Genomic DNA, 20,460 nt, shown 5'->3' with positions numbered 1-20,460 from the left:
ATCTGATGACCATGAAAAGATGACAAACTGCATTTCACACCCATTATTTACATGTATTGGTAGGATTAGTGGATCAACAGGTGTTAAACATTTGACATCAGTAGATGCTTTTGGTCATCAGTGGCTGTTTGGGTCTTTATGGGTTAAAAGTACAGTAGACTGTATGTATACTGTAATGGAACATACCATCGCCTGAGACTTCCAGAGCGTGACTAGTAAGGTTTATGTATTTATTTGTGTCAAATCTCAACATAGTGGCAAGTCAGTTCCCCTGCCATTATGTTCCATCACACCATTCCTCCAGGCTCAAATCAGGCAGACATTTCATTTCCTGGCTTCCCCTTTGATTTGGCTCTTCTCCACGCTCATCAGTCATTGCCATGCTCAAAATGGCGTATCCCTCACACTCAGGATTATCTTGTGCAATTAACAAACAGCCCACAAAGGAAGCATTTTGTTTACAAGTGCTGGGTACGGAACTGACTCATTTTGCCTCAGTTGTTTGTTTTTACTTTTGTAACCACACTGAAGTATTTCATATTTTAACATTTCATATGAGGGAGGTCCTGTATCTGTGCAGGTGAAGGCCTTTCATCTGTGATTTGTAGGTAGGAAGTATATTTTACATCCATGTGAAGTTGTCTATGGACTAGAGAGGTTCTCCTATGTGGATCCTTTTATTTTTATCACAGAATAGTTGACATTGCTAGTTCCAATTACTACTCATTTATTATCTTTTTTTTTTTTTTTTTTATCTTAACCAGGAAATGGTCTGGGTATCCGTGTAGTTGGCGGTAAAGAAGTTCCTGGCAGTAATGGAGACATTGGAGCCTATGTTGCTAAAGTCTTACCTGGTGGAGCTGCAGAGCAAACAGGAAAAATTCTTGAGGGTAAGGTCAAAGTCATCCTTTCTGGGTTTAAACAAAAAAACAACACAAAACTATGAAGATGATGCATTTTTGTGTTTCGTATAATTTTATTCACTTCAAGGCGATGAGAGTCTTTGAGATGTGTAATTCACATGAATCTGTCACAAGTCTGTCACGGATTACACGCTGTCAGAACTGAACGTGCTGTAAGAGTGATAGAAACAGAGCAGTGATAGAAATAGGCCGTTGATAGCATGATGTTTTACCATCTCCCAGTAGAATGTGCCATGACTCATATTTAACCATGAAAAGACTTGCAAAGTGATTCTAAGGCAGTAGCGGTTTATCAGTTATACTATAAGAGCCATGAGGTACTTCCTTGGGGTGAACAGGTTCACCACGAGGGTGGCACTGGAGGGAGGTATGGGCTGGGATCCCTGTGTGGTGAAGCAAAAGACAGGAGTGATTAGACTCTGGAACCGTCTCGTCTGCTTTCCAGAAGACAGACTCACTCAGAAAATCTTTACTTGGGATAAAGCTCACAAATACCCTTGGTCAAATGAGGTTTTTGAAACATTCTCTACAGCAGATGTACAGGACTTATTTATGAATAATTTACAGGGTAAAATAATTCAGCTCAGACAGACACTGTTTGATTTTTATAAAGAGTTGTGGAAATGGCAGGTGTTAGATAAGATAAGATAAGATAAGATAAGATAAGATAAGATAAGATAAGATAAGATAAGATAAGATAAGATAAGATAAGATAAGATAAGATACTTTATTGTAAATATAAGATACTTTATTGTAAATATATATTGTATATTTATATACAGAATGTACAATGAAATTTAGGTGCACTATCAGGATGCGGACTCATAAATAGTAATAGTAATAAATAGTGATAATAACTAAAAAATATATATAATAACCCTCTCATGCATAGTGGTCACTACAGTGGACAGTTATTCTACATCTATTCTCTTGTATATTCATGTGTTTTGTTGTTTTAGTTCCATATCAGCCAACACACTGGAGGCTTATGCACCGTTCCATACACTGACATTCATACTATTACTGTAATTTTGCTGTTCTTGATAAACCTGATCTGCACTAACGTGTTTGAGTGTAAATCATTTGCTAGTTGTCATTAGAATGTAATTAACAGTTTTCTTAAATAAAAATGTTTTTATGGCATATTATCTCCATGAAGTAAGTAATAACTTGTATTAGGTTATGCTAAAATGTGAGAAAACATCAGATTAGGTGCATTAAAAATGTTTTTATTTCATAGTTTATCGCTTTCTGTTATTGCACTTTAACCCTTTCATGCATGAATTATGAGAACCTTAATCATGATTTTTTTTCCTGAGTGTTTTTAATCCCTCTTTAGGCATAAAAATAATAATTCTATTGATTTTTGTTAGCCTATTTTTATGGAGTTACAAAAATGTCCACTCAGCTGGACACCATGCACTTAGTTTTAGAACCAAAGAAACATGTATTTACTGATAAACTGTGTGAAAACTATGAAATAAAAACATTTTTAATGCTGCTAATCTGATGTTTTCTCACATTTTAACATACCTGCATGGAGATAATATGCAAAAAAAAAAAACCTGTTAATTACAGTCTAATAACAATTAGCAGTTTTTTTACTCTCAAACATGTTACTGCAGATCAGGTTTATCTAGACCAGCAAAGTTACAGTAATGTATGAATTGCAGTGTATGGGATGATGCATAAGCGTCCACTGTGTTGGCTGATATGGAACTAAAACAACAAAATCCATGAATATACAAAAGAACACTTTTGAACATCTGTCCACTGTAGTGACCAGTGTGCATGAAAGGGTTAAATGCTGTCCATACATGCTGTCCAGGTAGGTGGACATTTTTGTACCTCCATAAAAAATAGGTTCATTGAAAAAATTTCAATCACATTGTTTTTTTCATGCATAAGAGGAATAAAGACAGTCAGGGAACAAATCTTGACTAAGGCTCTCATAATTCATGCATGAAAGGGATTAAAACAAAATATGCATCACTCACATATCAACATCCATTCATTCATTCCCTCACACATCATCCTCCTTCTTTATCACACAGCAATATGTCACACACACATCACCTAAGCCTAAACTAAGAAGCTATATTCACTATAAATATGATTTCTCCACAGAACCCTATGTTACATGTAATCTATAAAGAGCCCAGAGGTCTGTATGTGTGCCCAGGTCAGAGCAGGGGTACTGCCTCTGCAGGTGGAGCTGGGGTGCTTTGAAGGCATCCTAGAGGAGGACAGGTTATGTGTTTTGTGTGATTTAAGAGGTGTTGAGGATGAACGGCATTTTCTGTTTTATTGTCCTTTATATCATGATATCAGAACTGTTATGTCTGAAAAAATTCAGTGTAAAAAACCTGATGTGTTTTGGATGCCTGATGAGTTGGTTATTTGAAAATGAAATATATAGTTTGGCAAGATTTTTAGAGAAGGCATGGAAACTCAGATGAAGAACTATGTATCCCGAACTAAAATGACCTTGTTTGATGTGACTGTTATTGGGATGAATATATGCTTCATATGTTGGTCATCTTCCTGTTCTGAAGTCAGTAGTGTCTTATAAGCCTATATGGGCAGGGCACGTAAAATATTCATTCATTCAGTCATTCATAAACATTAAATAAAACACCAGATGAAATATACAACACTTATGATTAAACTTATATATACAATGCGTACATTTCAAATAGAAAGAAACTGCAGCAGCTACAAGTAGCTATTCACCAAGTCACCCAGTGATCGTTGTGCAATAACCCATGGATATATGACCTGTGAATTCACCCTTACACACCTCTCACTGACATTACCTCAGGATAAATGGCTGTGTGGTATATTAACAGGACCACATTTCATGAGGTGTTATTGATTTCACATGGTAGTCTGGGATCGGTTAACCCTCTCCCATTCCCAGGCCATCTGTCTTCTCATAGTCTCCTTTAATCTCTGTGTTGATCCACATTGAGGGTGTTTGAAAGTTGGTAAAGCTGTGGCCCGAGCCTTTTTTAAGGCTGCCACGTTGGTGATCTATGGATGTTAAGATGGGGAGATAAAATATCCTGCCTTGCTTGGACCTGTAGTGTGTGTGATTCATCTGCCTTTGCTCTGTGGATGTGTATTTGCTTGAGTGTGGGCAGTTCTTTTCACACTGTGTGTTCCTGTTGTTCTCATTCTACTTCTGTTTTTCATATTTCATCCACTTCGAGCGCTGTATCTCCTTTGTGTTTCTCTCTTTGCTTCTTTTACAAGTCATTGTAAGAGATTACCGCATAACCTGCATTTTGAATAATAAAAATACAAATATTAAATATTAAATTATAGCCTATTGTAGATTTTTCTTGAATAGATTTTTCTCTGTGCAAATGTTCAAAAGTAGGTCATTGCAAGTTATAAATATTTTAAATTCAGATAAGTATGTGCACTTACTTTCTGTTGATCAATTTTAAAACAAAGCCACTGGGGTTTTTGCTGCTGACTTGCATACCTCAGTCTAACGTTAGAACATTATACTTACTTCCTCTGCATATTTAATCTGTGCCTTCCATTGCTGCCCTGCCTTTGCTGGGCTCATGTATTTGATTATACTTTACAATAAATCAATAGTATAGACGAATGCTGTTGGTGATTGTGTCATTCCAATGACCAGGATGCCGCTGTGGTGTTTTGAGCTGTGAGGACAAGTCAACAAGCATAACCCTGTCATCGGCGCTGAGCAGAACGGCTGCAAAATCCTTTGGTTCTGCCAGTGGGAACATAGCGTCTCACTCTCCGTGGTGTGAATATGGAAAAATGTCGACAGATTCAACAGGCATAGAGGCTTAGTGTCACAGAGGGGCAGACACACTCTTTGTATGAGTGCATGCTTGTTTGTTTGATCTCTGAAACCTAAAATTCTCTAAATGTGGGCAAACTGTAACACACATGGCATATAGTTCAAGTGCGACCAATTTCCTCAGTAATATTTGAGTGAAACAACCGACGCTTCCCTGTCACTCACACATGCAGCTCGAGACTATCGTCGCAAACAGAAGACCCTCCTGATGAGCTGTTTCAATCTGTGTAAGTCCTGCCACTGGGCAGGGTGTGCCTTAAAGGATGCAGTGACTTTGCTGTGTTAGTGTGACTTTAATAAGCTTTTACTGCTGAATTGAATGCAAAAAACTGGTCCGTACAGTGAGCAGTGCTGGAATTGAGGAAATGCTATATTCCTTGCCAGCCATAATGCATCATGCTGTCTTGCAAATTATATTTTTATAGCTGAAATAACATGAGGCCATTTTCAAGTTCATTTTCCCCAGTTTTGTGCCTGAGTGCTCTACAAGCAGCTTTGTCACAGAGCTTCTGTTTCGGCTGTCACCAGCATTTATCTCTGCACTTTTGGGCCACAGTTTGATGCACATTTTATTTGAGTGAAAGAATCAAAGCTTGTTTTCTTGCATTGGAAAGCTCTGTGACAGTTTAGAAGTTTTATAATAGAGGCTTTGGTTTTCTATATGCTTTGTGTAAAGTGTTGTTTACTATTTAGACATTTCTAATCATGCTGTTTTTGTGGACTGCTTCTCTGTGAATGCTTATTTAGTGTTGTGTGTAATTGCATACAGGAATGCAAGTCCTGGAGTGGAATGGTGTTCTTCTGACAGGGAAAACCTATGAAGAGGTACAAGGGCTTGTTGGACAGCCATGTAATGAGGCAGAAGTCTGTGTTAGACTGTGAGTATTCATCATTTGCTACTTTTTGATGTTCTCACACTTGTTGCCTTTCTCCTAAATATATTTTTTTCTTTGTATTTCTTTCCTCTCAAACTCAATCTAATTGATGTTAGATTCCACTGCTCTTTAATTGATGTTTATACCTCCAACTGGTCAGGTCCATGAAAATTGTACAATAGCCTATGAAATATACAATGTGAAAGAATAGACTGAGTTATCATTTTAAATGTCTAAAAGAAAGTGGTTATAGCTAGTTTACTCTCTTCTCTATTTTGCATTTTATTGTCACTTTTTCACTTTAGGTTAATCATTAAAAATTGTTGTCTGCCTTTCAGGGATCTCAACATGCTAGCTGAGTCTGAGGGTTCCCAGCACTTGGATTTCCAGGAGCACAGTAAAGGTGAGCTCAAACATCTATGAACTACTGCTGCTTCTTACCTCCTCTTTAAACTCCATCATTGCCCACTCAAGGTTTTCTAATTAGCTTTTGCTTTTTACATTTTGTTTCAGCCTCATCTCATATTACATTAATCTCAGATTTTCTTGATTTTTTCTTTACTTCTGGCTGTTGTCCTCTGTCTGTGTACACCAGGAACATTAAAGGGGTCTCTTATCACATTTAAACAAGATGTGTGTTTCTATCTTAGATGAAAATCTTCATATATGTTATAAAACTGCACTAAAAATTACACTGGTACTTACCATTCTTCGATAATCAAACCCTACATAAAATGTGCTTTGCATATGTTAGTGGTTAGTTGCACCCTTCTGTATGGACAAGTTAGTGTCAGTGCCCTTGCATGATGCTCCCATGGTGTGTCTGGTGGTATTTTTGTAGGTGACAGACCTCCCAGGTCTCCAGGTGTTGACCCCAAGCAGCTGGCAGCTGAGCTGCAGAAGGTGTCCCAGCAGCAGGCCCCAACTGCCTCGTCCACATCCTCTGGCTTTCCCGCCACCACATCTGCGACCTCCAGCCCCGGTCAGCCAGGTTCACCTTCCATCAGCAAGAAACGCCACAGCAGTAAGGTAATGTATATTTGCACTGGTTTGAATAATTTATTTTATTTTTTTATTCCTAAAGTTTCAATATCATCTCAAACAACTCAGAATATTTAGTTGGCATACAAATGCTTTTTGCTGTTTCCTAAATCTTCAGCAGACCAGTGGAGACCATATCTTGAAATGTACGTTTTGCAAAAGCTGTGGTTTTATAATGGTGGTCTTCTACAGTAGCATATTCAAATGTGCCACAGTGGGATTGTTTTCGGTGACAATGTAACAACTATGATGAAAACCAATAAGAGAAAAAACTAACAACTAAAAACTCAACTTCAACATCAATATTGACACATGAACAGATGCATCAGTTTCAAAGATGCATCTCAGTAGTTTATCCTCCAAGTCCACTGAGCACAGTGCTGGAACAGTTAACACCCACCAGTAAACACTGTTTGCTTACACCTTTCATCTTTCATCTCTTACAGACTGCAGAGGGAACGAAGACCCAGTCCCACCCAGTCTCTGGAGAGATTCAGGTCTGCGAAAGGAAAGGATGGATGTATACTGAACATCCATAACCACATTTACATTTCTATATGTGGTTATTTGAACTCTTTGAGTACAGAAGATGAGTACTATAGCATTAGCCTAGCTTTATAAAATAATAAATCATGTTAAATAAGATAATGATAACAAAGTAATTCTTTTCCTTAGACTTTGTGTCCCAGCAAAAGTGAATCCATTGTGATTCAGTGTGTTCTTTTTGCAGCTTCAAATCCACTACGACAAGCAGCTTGGAAACTTGATCGTTCATGTCCTGCAGGCCAGAAACCTTGCCCCACGGGACAACAATGGCTACTCTGACCCATTTGTTAAAGTGTATCTGCTACCAGGGAGAGGGTGAGTCAAGAATGTGGAAACTCTAAGCCCTCCTGATATATTGTATTTTAAAGGAGGAAAAATAGTCTTTAAGGAGACAGCATATTAACTACATAGAATGTTGGTATTTTAACATGAATTTAGTAAATTTGGTGTGATAGACACTGTAGTTTTTACAATTTACTTTCTTTTTCAGCTATTTTTGGAGAAGGAATTTGAGTGCTTCACTTGCCTAAACATTCACATTGACTTGCAGGATTCACCGGCAGCCTCTTTGTTAAGCTTAAATGTGATTTCCATTCATCTTAAATTGATTTACAATTGATTTTGTCTTACCATGACATTTTCTGATGTGATCTCTAGTTTCAGTGCCATAGCACCTGTACATTAGACCTGACACAAGTTATGCTTTACAATCTAGTTCCACTGACTTTCCTATACAAATTCAGCGTTACATCACTCATTAGATACCTATAGTGACGGAACAACATTCACATTATGTACACGGTATGTGGTTGATATTTCTATTTGTGGTGATGTTGTACTGATAGATGTTCTACTGCAGGTGTGAGTGCAGTCAAAATCAATAGTGCTTATATTTGCAAGCAATCTGATCCACACTCACTCATACGTCCAGGTCTCCCCCTCTCACTGTGATTGCTCTGTAATGTAATTGACTCCCGCCTTCTCCGCTGTATGAAGTCCCTTGAGAAAGGGATTTCTTTCTGGGATTATTCTGATTAAAGCAATAATATAGGGCTATGAGTTCGCCACTGCAGAAGACTCGGGACAAGTACAGATGCTTGCAACAGTGTTGGTTGGTTAAGGTTATAAGACAGGTACCTGAAACTTGTAGGTATCTTATAGAAGATGGTTTTGGAAACATGCACTGAAGTGCATGTGGGCACATGGTTCGTGTATATGCTACATGTGTGTATACATGGACAGTTTCACAGCTATCAGTTTACCAACTGCAATCCATTCAGAGGCTTTTCAGCTGCATCACAGATCTTCTGGCAACCACATGGAGCTCCTGCAAAAATACAGGTGCATATGGACATAATTGCAAATACTGGCTATGTATGCTGGGGCAGAAAGGATGAAACATGCTTGTAATGGATACACATAGAGCAGGAGCGTCAAACTCATTTTCTTCCAGGGGCCACATTCAGCCCAATTTAATCTGAAGTGGGCCGGACCAGTAAAATAATAGCATGATAGCCAATAAATAATGACAACTCCAAATTGTTGTAGTGCAAAAAATAACATTCAATTATGCAAATATTTACATTTACAAACTATCCAAACAAAAAGGATGTGAATAACCTGAAAAAAAAGAAATTTGTTGAGAAATATAAGTACAATTTTATCAGTATTATGCCTCAACTTATCATTTATACATATGCATTACAGATCAGATCTACAAAGGCACAAAACATTTAATAACAAGGCAGAATATTGTTAAAATTGTACTTAATTTTCTTTAGACATTTCAGGTTGTTCATATTTGTTCAGATTATTCACATTTTATTGTTAAAGGATAGTTTGTTAATGTAAACATTTTCATAATTTAATGTTTTTTGCACTAAATCAAAGAGAAAAAATTGGTGTTGTCATTATTTATAGGTTATTATGATATTATTTTTGAGTTTGATGCCCTAACTTGCATTTTGCAAATTCATCCCGCAGGCCGGATTGGAACCTTTGGCGGGCTGGTTTTGGCCCCCGGGCTGCATGTTTGACACCTGTGACATAGAGGGTCAAATGTTAATCAGGTTTTGATCAGGTTTTTTGATCCTACTAAATTTGGATGACTGTTCTGCCCAGTGTACACCTAGAAGCCCATTCCCTTTGTACACTAAACTCTATAAATGTGAGTAGCTGTTCACTTTTACCCACATGCCTGTGATCTCCACTACGGTTGCTGAATGATGCGCTATGACCTGAAAGCTCTCTTCACACACATGCACTTCATGACTTACAAGTTCCCAAACACAAATTCAGTCCACCTACTAAAGCACTCCACAGTTCCCACCTCTGACCCCCGTTTCTTACAAAAAAATCACACACCAAATCTAAATTTTACATACTCTCCCCTTCCCAAATATGCAATCACAGTCCACAGGCACTCTTTCGACCCCCCCACTCTCCCTCTGACTATTGTTTCTGTATGTTGTTCTCTATATTTAATGCATGCTGGACCCCCTCAGTCAGGTCATGGTTGTCCAGAACGCAAGGTATGTGATTTGCCCACTTTGATTATAACACTTTGGTCCTTTGGTTCTGTTTTGGTTAAAATTTGATTCTTTAAGGTAACAAAGCAACTCAGTTATTCTGTAACAGATTTAAGGCTTGTTGATATAAGTCAGTGAGTTTAGTTTCACTCTCCTCACCTTGGATTAACTGCCTTTCCCTTGGGCCCCTTGCTGTCATAATATTCCCTTGACCTTCAGTGTGTTTGTATTGCATTTTAGAGAAAGAACTCCCCAGATATGTCATTTACCCATTTTATATAATGCAGTTACCCAGTCCCCCATGCTGACAATTGACATTTTCCCAACTAACTGTGTGTTTCCCCATTAGATGGTGTTTTGTTTATAACCATTGAAATTTTAAACCCTAACATTGCACCGACACCCTTTAATTTCCCCTTGTTGTGATTAAAATCCTTCAGTAATGTCCTACATTATGACCCAACATCATACTGTACCTTCAATGCCCTGCTACATTCAGTACACACTCCCATCAATTTGCTCTGCAGTCCTTATTCATTCCATTGTTTTTTATAATATAATCCTTTCTTGTCTTTATTGGACTAACTTTGACTGTGACACATGCCTACAGTTGTTTATCAGATCCTACATTCTGCAAAAAACATCCATTTTTGTGAGTCATTTGTCCTAAACCTATCAGTATACTGTTTTGGCAAATATTTTCTATTACGCCAAAGAAGCAGAAAAGAGTGTCAGAGGAGCTTTATTTATTTTTTTATTTTTTTATTTTGAATGCCAATAAAGATTTATAGCCATATTAGCACTTACTACAAATGAAAAGGTCTTTGGAATCAGAAAAAAGACACTGTCAAAAATTGCAACAATCTAAGGACGAGATGGACATCAAAATGGACTTTTTTGCAGCACACCCTGACATTGTTCCCTACTGTCCATGCACGTAGGTTCATACATTTTTACCGTCACATTGTGATCTCTCCTGAACAATGTGCGTCACAGTCATTTTCTCCCCTCTACTGTCACATTTAACCCTGCTCTGACTATAGTGTTGTCTCGACATTGTGGTGGTCCGCTGAACTGCAGAGATTTTGCTTGTGTCTGACCTAGTATATGGTGTTATGATGTGTTCCCCCAGTGCTGAAAACAAGAGGAGGTCCAAACATGCAGGCAAGAGTCTCAACCCCGAATGGAACCAGACTGTCATCTATAAGAATATTCATCTGGAGCAGGTATTTTATGTGACCAAACAAACACTTGGGTTTACTACATGTAACATATGAACCGTTTTTAAGCTATTAAAGGTATACACAAACGTAGCAGCATGTGAGCCATCATCTTAATACACTGGTTCCCAACCTTTTTTGGCTCGTGACCCCATTTTAACATCACAAATTTCTGACAACCCTGGACATTATTTTTGCTAAAATTAATTTGCTTTTGACCATGTAATAGTTTACTATACTATGTTGCAAAAAAACATTAATTTTAGTTGACATTTAGTCTATATAATGTATATTATTATGGACGGAGGCAGAAAAGCCAGGTGTAGATTACTGCACAAAGTGAGAATTTTATTTTCCTTGGTCAGGGTATGTACAGTCAGTCCAGCTTGGATTTACAAGGCTGACAATTAAAACTGAACAAACAATAACTCAAACTATAAATTATGAAAGAGCTGCAGCATCTGAAACCAACCACAATGAACATTTGAAAGATAAACAGTACCACAGTGCTTCAGTTTCAGCTTCAGTTTGTCATGTCTTTTATGGATTGGGATTGTCTCTATCAACTCACCATATATTTTTTAATAGTAAGTTTTTATTTTTATCTTTATCAATTACTAGAAATTTCAGGTGACCCCATATGAATTCCAGTGGTGTCCCGACCCCAAGGTTGAAAAACACTGTCTTAATGGTTGTAATACATGTAAAGAAATAGATCTACATTACTTCAGCTTAAGTCTTTAGGAAATAGTGACTGTACTGAAGTACAAAGAGAACCGATTCTCCAGGGAGACCAGAGAAAATACACAGTTACACAACAATACACACATATCTGCTGGCACCGTGGCCAGAAATGTACCCATAAGTTTTAGCTGAGCAGATGGATATGCCACTGGGATTTAATTATATCATTTTAGACCCAATTTTACCTTCACTGGGCCCATATCAGTCAAAACTATTTTGTGGATTTCTGGTCTTTTCATTTGTCTGTGATGTCTTAATGACTGCTTTCAGTGAAACCCAAGTTGAAAGTAGTTTCTCTATATTAAGCCTTGTATTGGAACATGTGTCCTTTATTTACTAAGTTAATATGTGCCAATACCACACTGTGGAAATACTCAACTATTGAACAAGTAAAAGTTCTGCATTCAGAACCCTTTTTATGTAAAAATAGGTACAGTAAAATGCTCCCTGTCAGTGTTGTGTATTTTATTCCGTATTATACAATTAGATTATTATTAATTGTGAATTACTTAAAAGCAGAATGTTATGCAGTTTAGTTTTTTAGTTGTATTTGGTTGGGGTGGATCTCCTTTCAAACAATTGTATGGAACTAAAACTAACAATATAGTGAGAATAGTGAGAATTCCAGTTATCTGGTATTTATTTTATCTAGCTACAAGTCCAAACTATAGAATATTTGCAAAATCCATCAAATGTATTAAAATAATTAGAAATAAAAGCTGCATCCTCAGATTTGATAGGTTGGAACCATAGAATGTTATTATGTGAAAAATGACAATTAAAAGAGATGCAGAATCAATTTGTCAACTAACTTATTTATTAATTGATTCAACTGTATTTTATGATTTATTTTGCAGCTAAACATATTTTATGTACACTTTACATCATTTGTGTAAAATTCTTAATCTGAAATGTAAGAAGTAACCAACTCTCTCTGACAAATGTAGTGGAATAATAGAATATTTGCTTCTCAAATGTGTTGGAGTGGTCTGAAACGGAAATGCACAATTAAAATATGTAAGTACATTCCACCAATAATTAAGCCACTGGAGGATTAACTCTGTATCTGTGTTTCAGTTGAGGAAGAAGACCCTGGAGGTCAGTGTGTGGGACTACGACAAGTGCTCCTCCAATGATTTCTTAGGAGAGGTAAAACCCAGTGACTGCGTCTGTACAACCATGAACCGTACATGTAGGTGCATTAGCACCGTCATTAAATTGTGTTTGCTCCCAGGTCCTTATTGACCTGTCCAACACCGCCCAGCTGGACAATGTGCCACGGTGGCTCCCTCTAAAGGAGCAGAGTGAGGGAGACCACCACAGGCGCTCCCACTCAGGCCAGAGCCGACACAGTTCCTCTAAACCCTCCTCACAGCATTCCTCCCCTAAAACCACCGGCTCCACCCACGATAATCAGGATTCCCCCAAATCATCTGTCATCAAGAGCCGAAGTCACGGGATCTTTCCAGATCCGGCTAAGGGTAGGACGCAATGAAATTCCCTCACCTGCTCGACTTTATCACCATCACCCCCTAACAACCCTCTGTATTCCACTTTTCTGCTGTATCCCCTTTTCTCTGTGCTCTGTGTTCTTACTCTTTCTTTATTTAGACTTTTCTGACTTTTTTCTTCCACTCTCCTCAGTGCTCCTTCTGTCCACTGGTTTCTCTCTTTTCAGTCGTGTCTTACCAGCTCCCTCTCAGCTACCTCTACTCATTTTTGCACACCCATTGTAGCTTCAGCTTCATGCTTTTTGCTTTCCCATGGTCTGTTTCCTTGGTTGTCATGATGTCACACAGCTCACAGGCCTAGCCTTAGCTTCCCTCTATCTTTCCTCTAACACAGAGGGCAACATGGCCGTGGAAGGCTTTGAATGCTCCCCTAATTTAAGGGAAAAAAATAAAAATCTGTCAAATTGTATGCAGGATGTCACAAAAATCATTGACTTACAAATTCAGTTACCATGCTGGCTAAATGGAGTAACTCAAAAGCTGGCTGCTCATTAACCATAGGTGGTGCCTTAAAGTTTACTAAACTAAAAGATAGATTTTTTTTGGTAATTTGGTGAATCTGATTGTTTTAGACACACAGGTGCCCACTATCGAGAAATCTCACAGTAGCCCTGGCACATCGAAGCCTTCCCCGTCCGAGGGCCAGAGCCAAAGCCACGGACACAGCCAACACTCTCGTTCACATGGCGCTTCTCGCTCCAGCAAAAGCGCCGCACGGCAACACCATCAGGACAGCGGCACTGGAAGTGGCGGAGGCGTTGCCATAGCAACGGGCGATGCCCCACAGCAGTCACAGCAGCAGCCACCGCAACGCCTCCAACCAAGTAAACCAAGACGCAAATAAAGCCTACGCAGCATGGCTTCCTCGCATTCATCTGTTCAACCTTCTGTTGAGTTATTTTTTTCTTTTCCTTTAGTTTCCTTTTCTATTCTCAGTTTCCCTCACATTACACCCCCTGGTTCTCCCTTTTGTACTCACAGTGTTTCAACCTCTCACCGCTTCTCTTCTGTATGTAATCACGTGTCTAAAGCACCTCACCTGCTCTGTAGCACAATGTCTTTGACTTTTCTAAGTTTCTCAAAGATCCCAAAGAGGCTTATTGGTTGCATATGAAGGCCATAATTAACTTCTTAAAAACCTTTAACCTTTAAAAAATGTAAACACTCTATAAATCCCCATTCCTAAAACTCTTTTAATGTGAGGTTAAAATGATAATATGTAAATAAATTAGATTAGTTTTGTGTTTTTAGGCTTTAAATAATGAGTTGATTGACTTAAACTAATGTGAGTAGATAAACAACAGTAATAAAAAGAATAAACCACTATTACGTAAATTAGCAGGACATTTTCTTTAAAATCTAATCAAAATACAGAGTAACTTCACAAGCTCCTCTCAAATGAAAGGAAATTTTTTACTCTACTCCTTCATCTGATGGAGTTCTCCAGGAAAACAGTTCTGGTTCCAAAAGACATTTCTGCCACCAAACAGTTAAATATTTTTTAACTGGTGAAAGCAGAGAAACAGAAGAAAGTTGCACTCACACTCCCTCCCCAAGATATCATTGACCCTTTTTGGTATTTATTTATTTATTTGTTTCACTTATTTTTTTGAGTTTGTTTTTACTTTGCATTTTGTCAACAAACAATGACCAGCTTTTCTGAAGCTCCTCCACTGGGATGGCTGTGCATGCAGTCCGTTACCCCTTTTTTTGTTTGACCAACTACCGGACACACTATGCACCTCAGTAGATGCTGCACACCCCACCTCTTAGTGACATGCGGGAGGGGAGAATGTGCACTGCACACTGTGGCTGCATGACATTTGACAGTCAAGCTGGTTGCCATGGTGAAGATAAACCGCTCTCTGAATCTCCATCTTGCTCCTCCCTCCTTCCATCTTGAACTTCGACCCATGACCTTTGTTACCTGGTGTTGACCCCTCACATCTGACCTGCGTCGACAAAAACAAACCAACCCAGGCCAAAGAGGCCGCCTTTCTCTGAGGCACCAAAGACACAGCGTAGTAGGTGTGCTCACCATTCAGAGAACCCAGTCTGATTGGCTGCCTGCCCTGCCATCGGTTGTATCAGCCAAAAGGAACACAGCAGACGGCAGACACCTGACCCTAAGGAAGGCCTTGTCTGAAGAGAGGCCACAGAGCATCGGAGGTGAGAGTTTGCCCAAGAGTCTCCTCTCTGTCGTATGACTGAAGCACAGATGGAGCAAGGAAAGAGAGAGAGATTGAGAGAAAGAGAGGATGCTATTCTACTAACGCACACCTGCAGAAAGAGAGAGGGGAGTCTTACAAGCTAATGAAAGAGACAGGAAGACAGGGAGAAAGTTGTACTTAGCCACATCACCAGAGATTCATGCAGAGAAACACACTTCCTTAACGGCCACCAACACAGTTCACTAATACCAGGAAATGAATGTTTCAAACTGTGATATGATTCATTGAGATTTAACACTGTGCCATTGCCACATCTGCTGCATCATGACTCCATTTGCTTCATTGAGCTGGTATTAGAGAGCTTTTGCGATCTCTGTTACATTGTGTTGAGTGGCCCAAGAGAAAAATGTGTTGGCATGGATCCTGTTCCGCACCACATTCACGCATCTCACCTCATTCATACTCTTCTCACACTGCCTGAGCAGCTGTTTGAGAGCACAGTGTTGAAAGGTTAAAGCATTTTGCCATAAACATGTATTTCTATATGATTCATAACTGAAATATGCCACATATAAACAGCTTTTTAAACACTTATACACATCCTTTAACCTTCTCCAGATAAAACTCTATTGTAATTTCACTAATTAAACAAAACAAATTTTGATATGAGATGTTAGATGTTGATTAATATTTCATATAGATGACTAACAATGCCAGTAGGGTCTAAGTGCCTCTTGTTTGGTTCTATGTATAAACATATATACATATTTGTAATATTTCTCTGGAATTGTTTATGTCTCATTTTAGTGCTTTATATGTGAGTTTTTCTGTCTTGTCTTTGTCTGAGAAAGGACACTGTCCACATGCTTCCTGCTAGTCCTCAGTGTTTGTGTGCTTTTCATTACAATTCAGTCTTGTGTGCTTCAAGTACGCTTCCCTTTATACTTTGACAAGAGCTAATAAATTATTTATTAACGATGATTATGAATGATCTTAGTTCCTGCTTCTTAATGAATAGTTCCTGGCTCTACTTTGCACATTCTTGGAGCCAGTAAAAGGTGCAATTTTTCTTCCTGTCTCTGTCTTGTAATGGGTGTGGTCGTATCTCTGCACAGCTCGGTCAAGCTACAGATCTGGTGACGCCCCAGTCACAGCCGCCTCATTGGACAGCGGTCTGAGCGGCAGTGCTTACAGCCTGTTGGACGAGGAAGGAGAGACAAATGAGGTGGACAGTGCCATCTTCCAAGTGCCCCGATTGTGAGTCATCTTATGCAGTGTTTTCATCTGGCAGGCTTGGTTATATTGGAAATGTCTCCTTGCGCTAAACTGCACCCACACCGTCAGATTAAACACAGAAAAAACTGCACATATTCCAAGTATTTGTTTTGAAGTTTTGTGACTTGCATTCCTTTGTTTCTCCTTTCTTTAGTGGAAAGATCCCAAATGGCACAGATGTGATGAAATCGATGGGACACGGTGACACTGACGGTCAGTACATCTGTGTGTTACCTTAAAAAATAACAACACATTAACTGATTCATTTGGTTTGGTGATTTGTAGGTTGGTTGATTTATCTGCTTTGTTATCTTTGTTATAATCTCACTGTTTCCTTCCTCACTGTGACAATCTGTGAAAGCAAGTCTATAAAACTGTTTGATGAGTCATTCGCATCATAGATTTTCACAGATGAATTGTTCACGAACAATTCTTTTCGGTTAGTATTTGCTGATTTTCATTTTCGCCTGAAGCTGTGAGTCATGTTGCGATGATTAATAAGGTGCAAAGATGACCTTAAAAGATAGATTTGTCAGCTCACTGCCACATTTAAAGCAGAGTGTGAGACTGAAGTTTAATACACACAGATTTCTAGTCTACCACAGTCTTTCTACATCTCATTTGGTCTGCTCTCTGTGTCTTTGTGTCACTCTCCCCTTTTCTATCTCGGTTTGTAAGGGTCTTGTTGACCCAGCTTTCAAATTTGTCATTTCCATTCAGTTACCAAGGCAACTACAGAACAGGCAGAGCTCATCATAACTTCTCCTCGCCCTTGTTAAACAAATAAATGTGATCGCTTTTGGGACATGTTTGATGCTACTCATGATGAGAGTATACATGGTGTCCAATAGAGGGCAGTCACAGCAACAGAGCAGATCCCTCTCTTCAGTATGTGCACTTGCACCTCAGTGTGTCAGTTTGAGTGTGTATTTATGTGTGTTTTTAGGTAAGTCCCAGGTAATGGGGGAGATAAAGATCGCTCTGAAGAAGGAGATGAAGACGGAGGGTGAGCACCTGGTCCTTGAGATTCTTCAATGTCGCAACATCACCTACAAATTCAAGAGCCCAGACCACCTGCCTGGTAATACTTGATCTACAGTCATGGACAGCACACACAGACATGTTTATGTATGTTCACTGCACATTGACAAAACATAAAAACATAAAAATATCACTTTGATAGAGGCCTGACATAAATATATACACACAGTGGTGGCCAATATTATAGAACACTCAGCATATGGGCCTGGCCAAGTGAGTAATGGAGTGAGAAAGCACTGTGCAGCAATACTAATCATTCCATATCTGTTTTTAAAAAATAATTTAGCAGCAACCATAATAGCTCAAATTGTAGGTCTAAGCAAGTACTTTAACATGCTATTAAGGAATAATAACCAAATATTTTATAAAAATATGAATTTATCATCATTGACAAAGTAACGGAATGAGGAAAAATATACAGCAGTTATTCAAGGTTTGGAAAAAATACCAAAAAGTGCAAATATTTAGCATGCAACACTTTTCTTAATATATGAGAGTACATTATATCCAAAAATGAAACTAATGTCATTTTTATTTTAGTTTTAAAAGACATTAATTCATAGTAATGGAGTGAGAATCCAAAAAAGTAACAGAGTGAGGTGTTTGTTCAGTGTGATGCACCAGAATAATAATAATCAACAATTTGATTAAGATACTGATAAAATTATCGGTCTTTGGCCACATATGTTTCATTTATATATTTAATACACATCTTTCTGCTGTTTTTTATAATAAATAACATTCAAAATCATTATAGTAATTGATTATTATGAAATATGAGATTAGACACAGGCATATATTTTGAGCATATTTATTTACACATTGCTGTTTACATTCTGAATTTAAGCTGTATACATTTATTTACAACCTTCACTGTTCTTCATTTACACTATATTCTAATATATTCTCTTGTATATCCAGTTGTACTTCAGCTACAAATTAAATAAACACTGTTTAAGAAAGTAGAGATATATGTCTTTCATGTTGAGTAATCAAAAATATTGTTTTAGAGAAAAAAGAAACTGACCCTGATGTTCACTTTTGCTTGGCCAGGCCCATATTTAAGAAATTTAATTACAAGGGCTATCCTGCTTATTAAACTGATATTAAGTTAAAAGAGGATAAAAACAGTAGGACACACTTCATCTGATATTTACTGTGTTCAGAGCTACTGTCTACATGTTTCATGAAAATTATGAAATGAAATCAGGTTTTGGAGGCAAAAAAAAGGTAAATATATTCAGGTATCAGGTGTTCTAATAATTTTGGCCACCACTGTAAATCATAATCATAAATAAAAGATTACATTCACACAGGCATTATAAGTGAATTCAAAGCTTCAAGTGCTGTTTTTCATAGATGCAGGTTTATAGTTTTCTTCAGCATACATTCCCTAGTACAGCAATGAGAATATTTATACACTCATGCAGATAGTTAAAACGGCATAAAACTGAGAAGCTCTCACCAAAATATGTACAAATACACACAAACACACACATTTATCCCCAGAAGGACTGTGTTTACTTTAACAGTCTACAGTGTTTAAAACTACATCTCCTTGGGCGATCGGACTGAAGTCAGCAGTAATAGTGTCCAGCATACAGTAAAAGGATGCATAGGAACTTGGCATCATAAACCCTGGACAAATCAGACTTGTCTTTTCCTCAGTAAAATGCAGATTGCCACCCACCTCACCTCCTCCTCCAGTATTTGCATTTTAATACCCACATGCCTGCCTGCCACTTGTGTGATATTTGCTTCCAGATGGGATCAGGACTTAAGTTTTTTTTCCATTGACAGTATGTAGGAGCTTTGCAGTACTGAATCTGAGACTCACTGCATCGGCACTTCAACATTTGCAATGTATATTTAAGACAAAGTCAATATTGTCACTTCACACTGAAATCTTGGTAGCAATTGCTCTTTTATTGCCCTCTAGTGGCTGGTTCTAGAAAAAATAAGAAAAACTACTCTGATGTTAATGATCAAATTACAGTTGAGAAAATTTGGAATAAGTCATATTTTTCCCTTTTTAACCACTGTACAGGAACAACTCTAAATAACGCCACTGCTGTGAATTATTTATTGTATGTTGCAAAGTTCTCTTCACATATTTGTAAAGGTTTAGACAAAACGTGCTTGAGATTTTGGGTCGGTTTACACAGTAGTGGGACACATCAGATTCTAGTGTTTCATTACCAAGAGGTTCTGGGCTACAAAACTATAGTGACAAATCTCATGCATAATTTTCCTATTCTGGTAAATATAATTTCAATATGTTTTTATTTCATCTTTAGGGGTTTCTTTTTACATTATCATCCATGTAGACAAAATGCCTTACAGTTTGCTTTTTTTAGTCGCTATAATTGTTATGTGAGTATATATCATGTTCAGACCATTAATGATCATTTTTAGCTACAAGTAAGCTCTCACTCAGGAAGAAAACTCAGCTTTTAAACCTAAAAGAAATATTGATTTGACATTAATTGTGATAATTATTGACAAGTGGCATGAACATTTCTATTATAACAATAATTCACATCAACAGAAATGGGAAGTCCTGTGATTTGTCCCAGTATTTTGGCCATATAGTGTATATTCAAAGTGCCAAACAGAGAGAAAACCATAATATGTTTATAGAACAGGATGTTAAATAATGAAAATCTTAGCTGGGTCAATATATAATTGAGGGACTTTTGAAGTCTGTGGGATATGTCTTGCATACATCTTTATTAAATGTAAAAAAA

General features: G+C 37.9%; 1 protein-coding gene across 12 annotated transcripts in view; it reads left to right on the top strand.

Annotated features, from left to right (window-relative positions):
- pcloa (piccolo presynaptic cytomatrix protein a) overlaps positions 1-20,460 on the top strand; it is a 68,148-nt gene that overhangs the window by 43,366 nt on the left and 4,322 nt on the right. For 6 of the 12 annotated variants that reach the window (XM_030149047.1, XM_030149051.1, XM_030149042.1 and 3 more), the window contains 15 exons: positions 765-890; positions 5,531-5,639; positions 5,975-6,039; positions 6,478-6,665; positions 7,124-7,174; positions 7,408-7,538; positions 9,728-9,754; positions 10,884-10,977; positions 12,793-12,864; positions 12,950-13,196; positions 13,799-14,050; positions 15,207-15,395; positions 16,513-16,654; positions 16,827-16,885; positions 17,619-17,753. In XM_030149047.1, coding sequence (XP_030004907.1) covers positions 765-890; positions 5,531-5,639; positions 5,975-6,039; positions 6,478-6,665; positions 7,124-7,174; positions 7,408-7,538; positions 9,728-9,754; positions 10,884-10,977; positions 12,793-12,864; positions 12,950-13,196; positions 13,799-14,050; positions 15,207-15,395; positions 16,513-16,654; positions 16,827-16,885; positions 17,619-17,753 — 1,887 coding nt within the window. Of the gene's footprint in view, positions 1-764; positions 891-4,934; positions 4,989-5,530; positions 5,640-5,974; positions 6,040-6,477; positions 6,666-7,123; positions 7,175-7,407; positions 7,539-9,727; positions 9,755-10,883; positions 10,978-12,792; positions 12,865-12,949; positions 13,197-13,798; positions 14,051-15,206; positions 15,396-16,512; positions 16,655-16,826; positions 16,886-17,618; positions 17,754-20,460 lie in introns of those variants that run through there. The other 6 variants (XM_030149052.1, XM_030149043.1, XM_030149046.1 and 3 more) reach the window with 4 other exon arrangements.

Source organism: Sphaeramia orbicularis, chromosome 12 (assembly GCF_902148855.1).
Source record: "Sphaeramia orbicularis chromosome 12, fSphaOr1.1, whole genome shotgun sequence".
Classification (NCBI taxonomy): domain Eukaryota; kingdom Metazoa; phylum Chordata; class Actinopteri; order Kurtiformes; family Apogonidae; genus Sphaeramia; species Sphaeramia orbicularis.
This window is presented reverse-complemented; position numbering and strand designations above follow the sequence as displayed.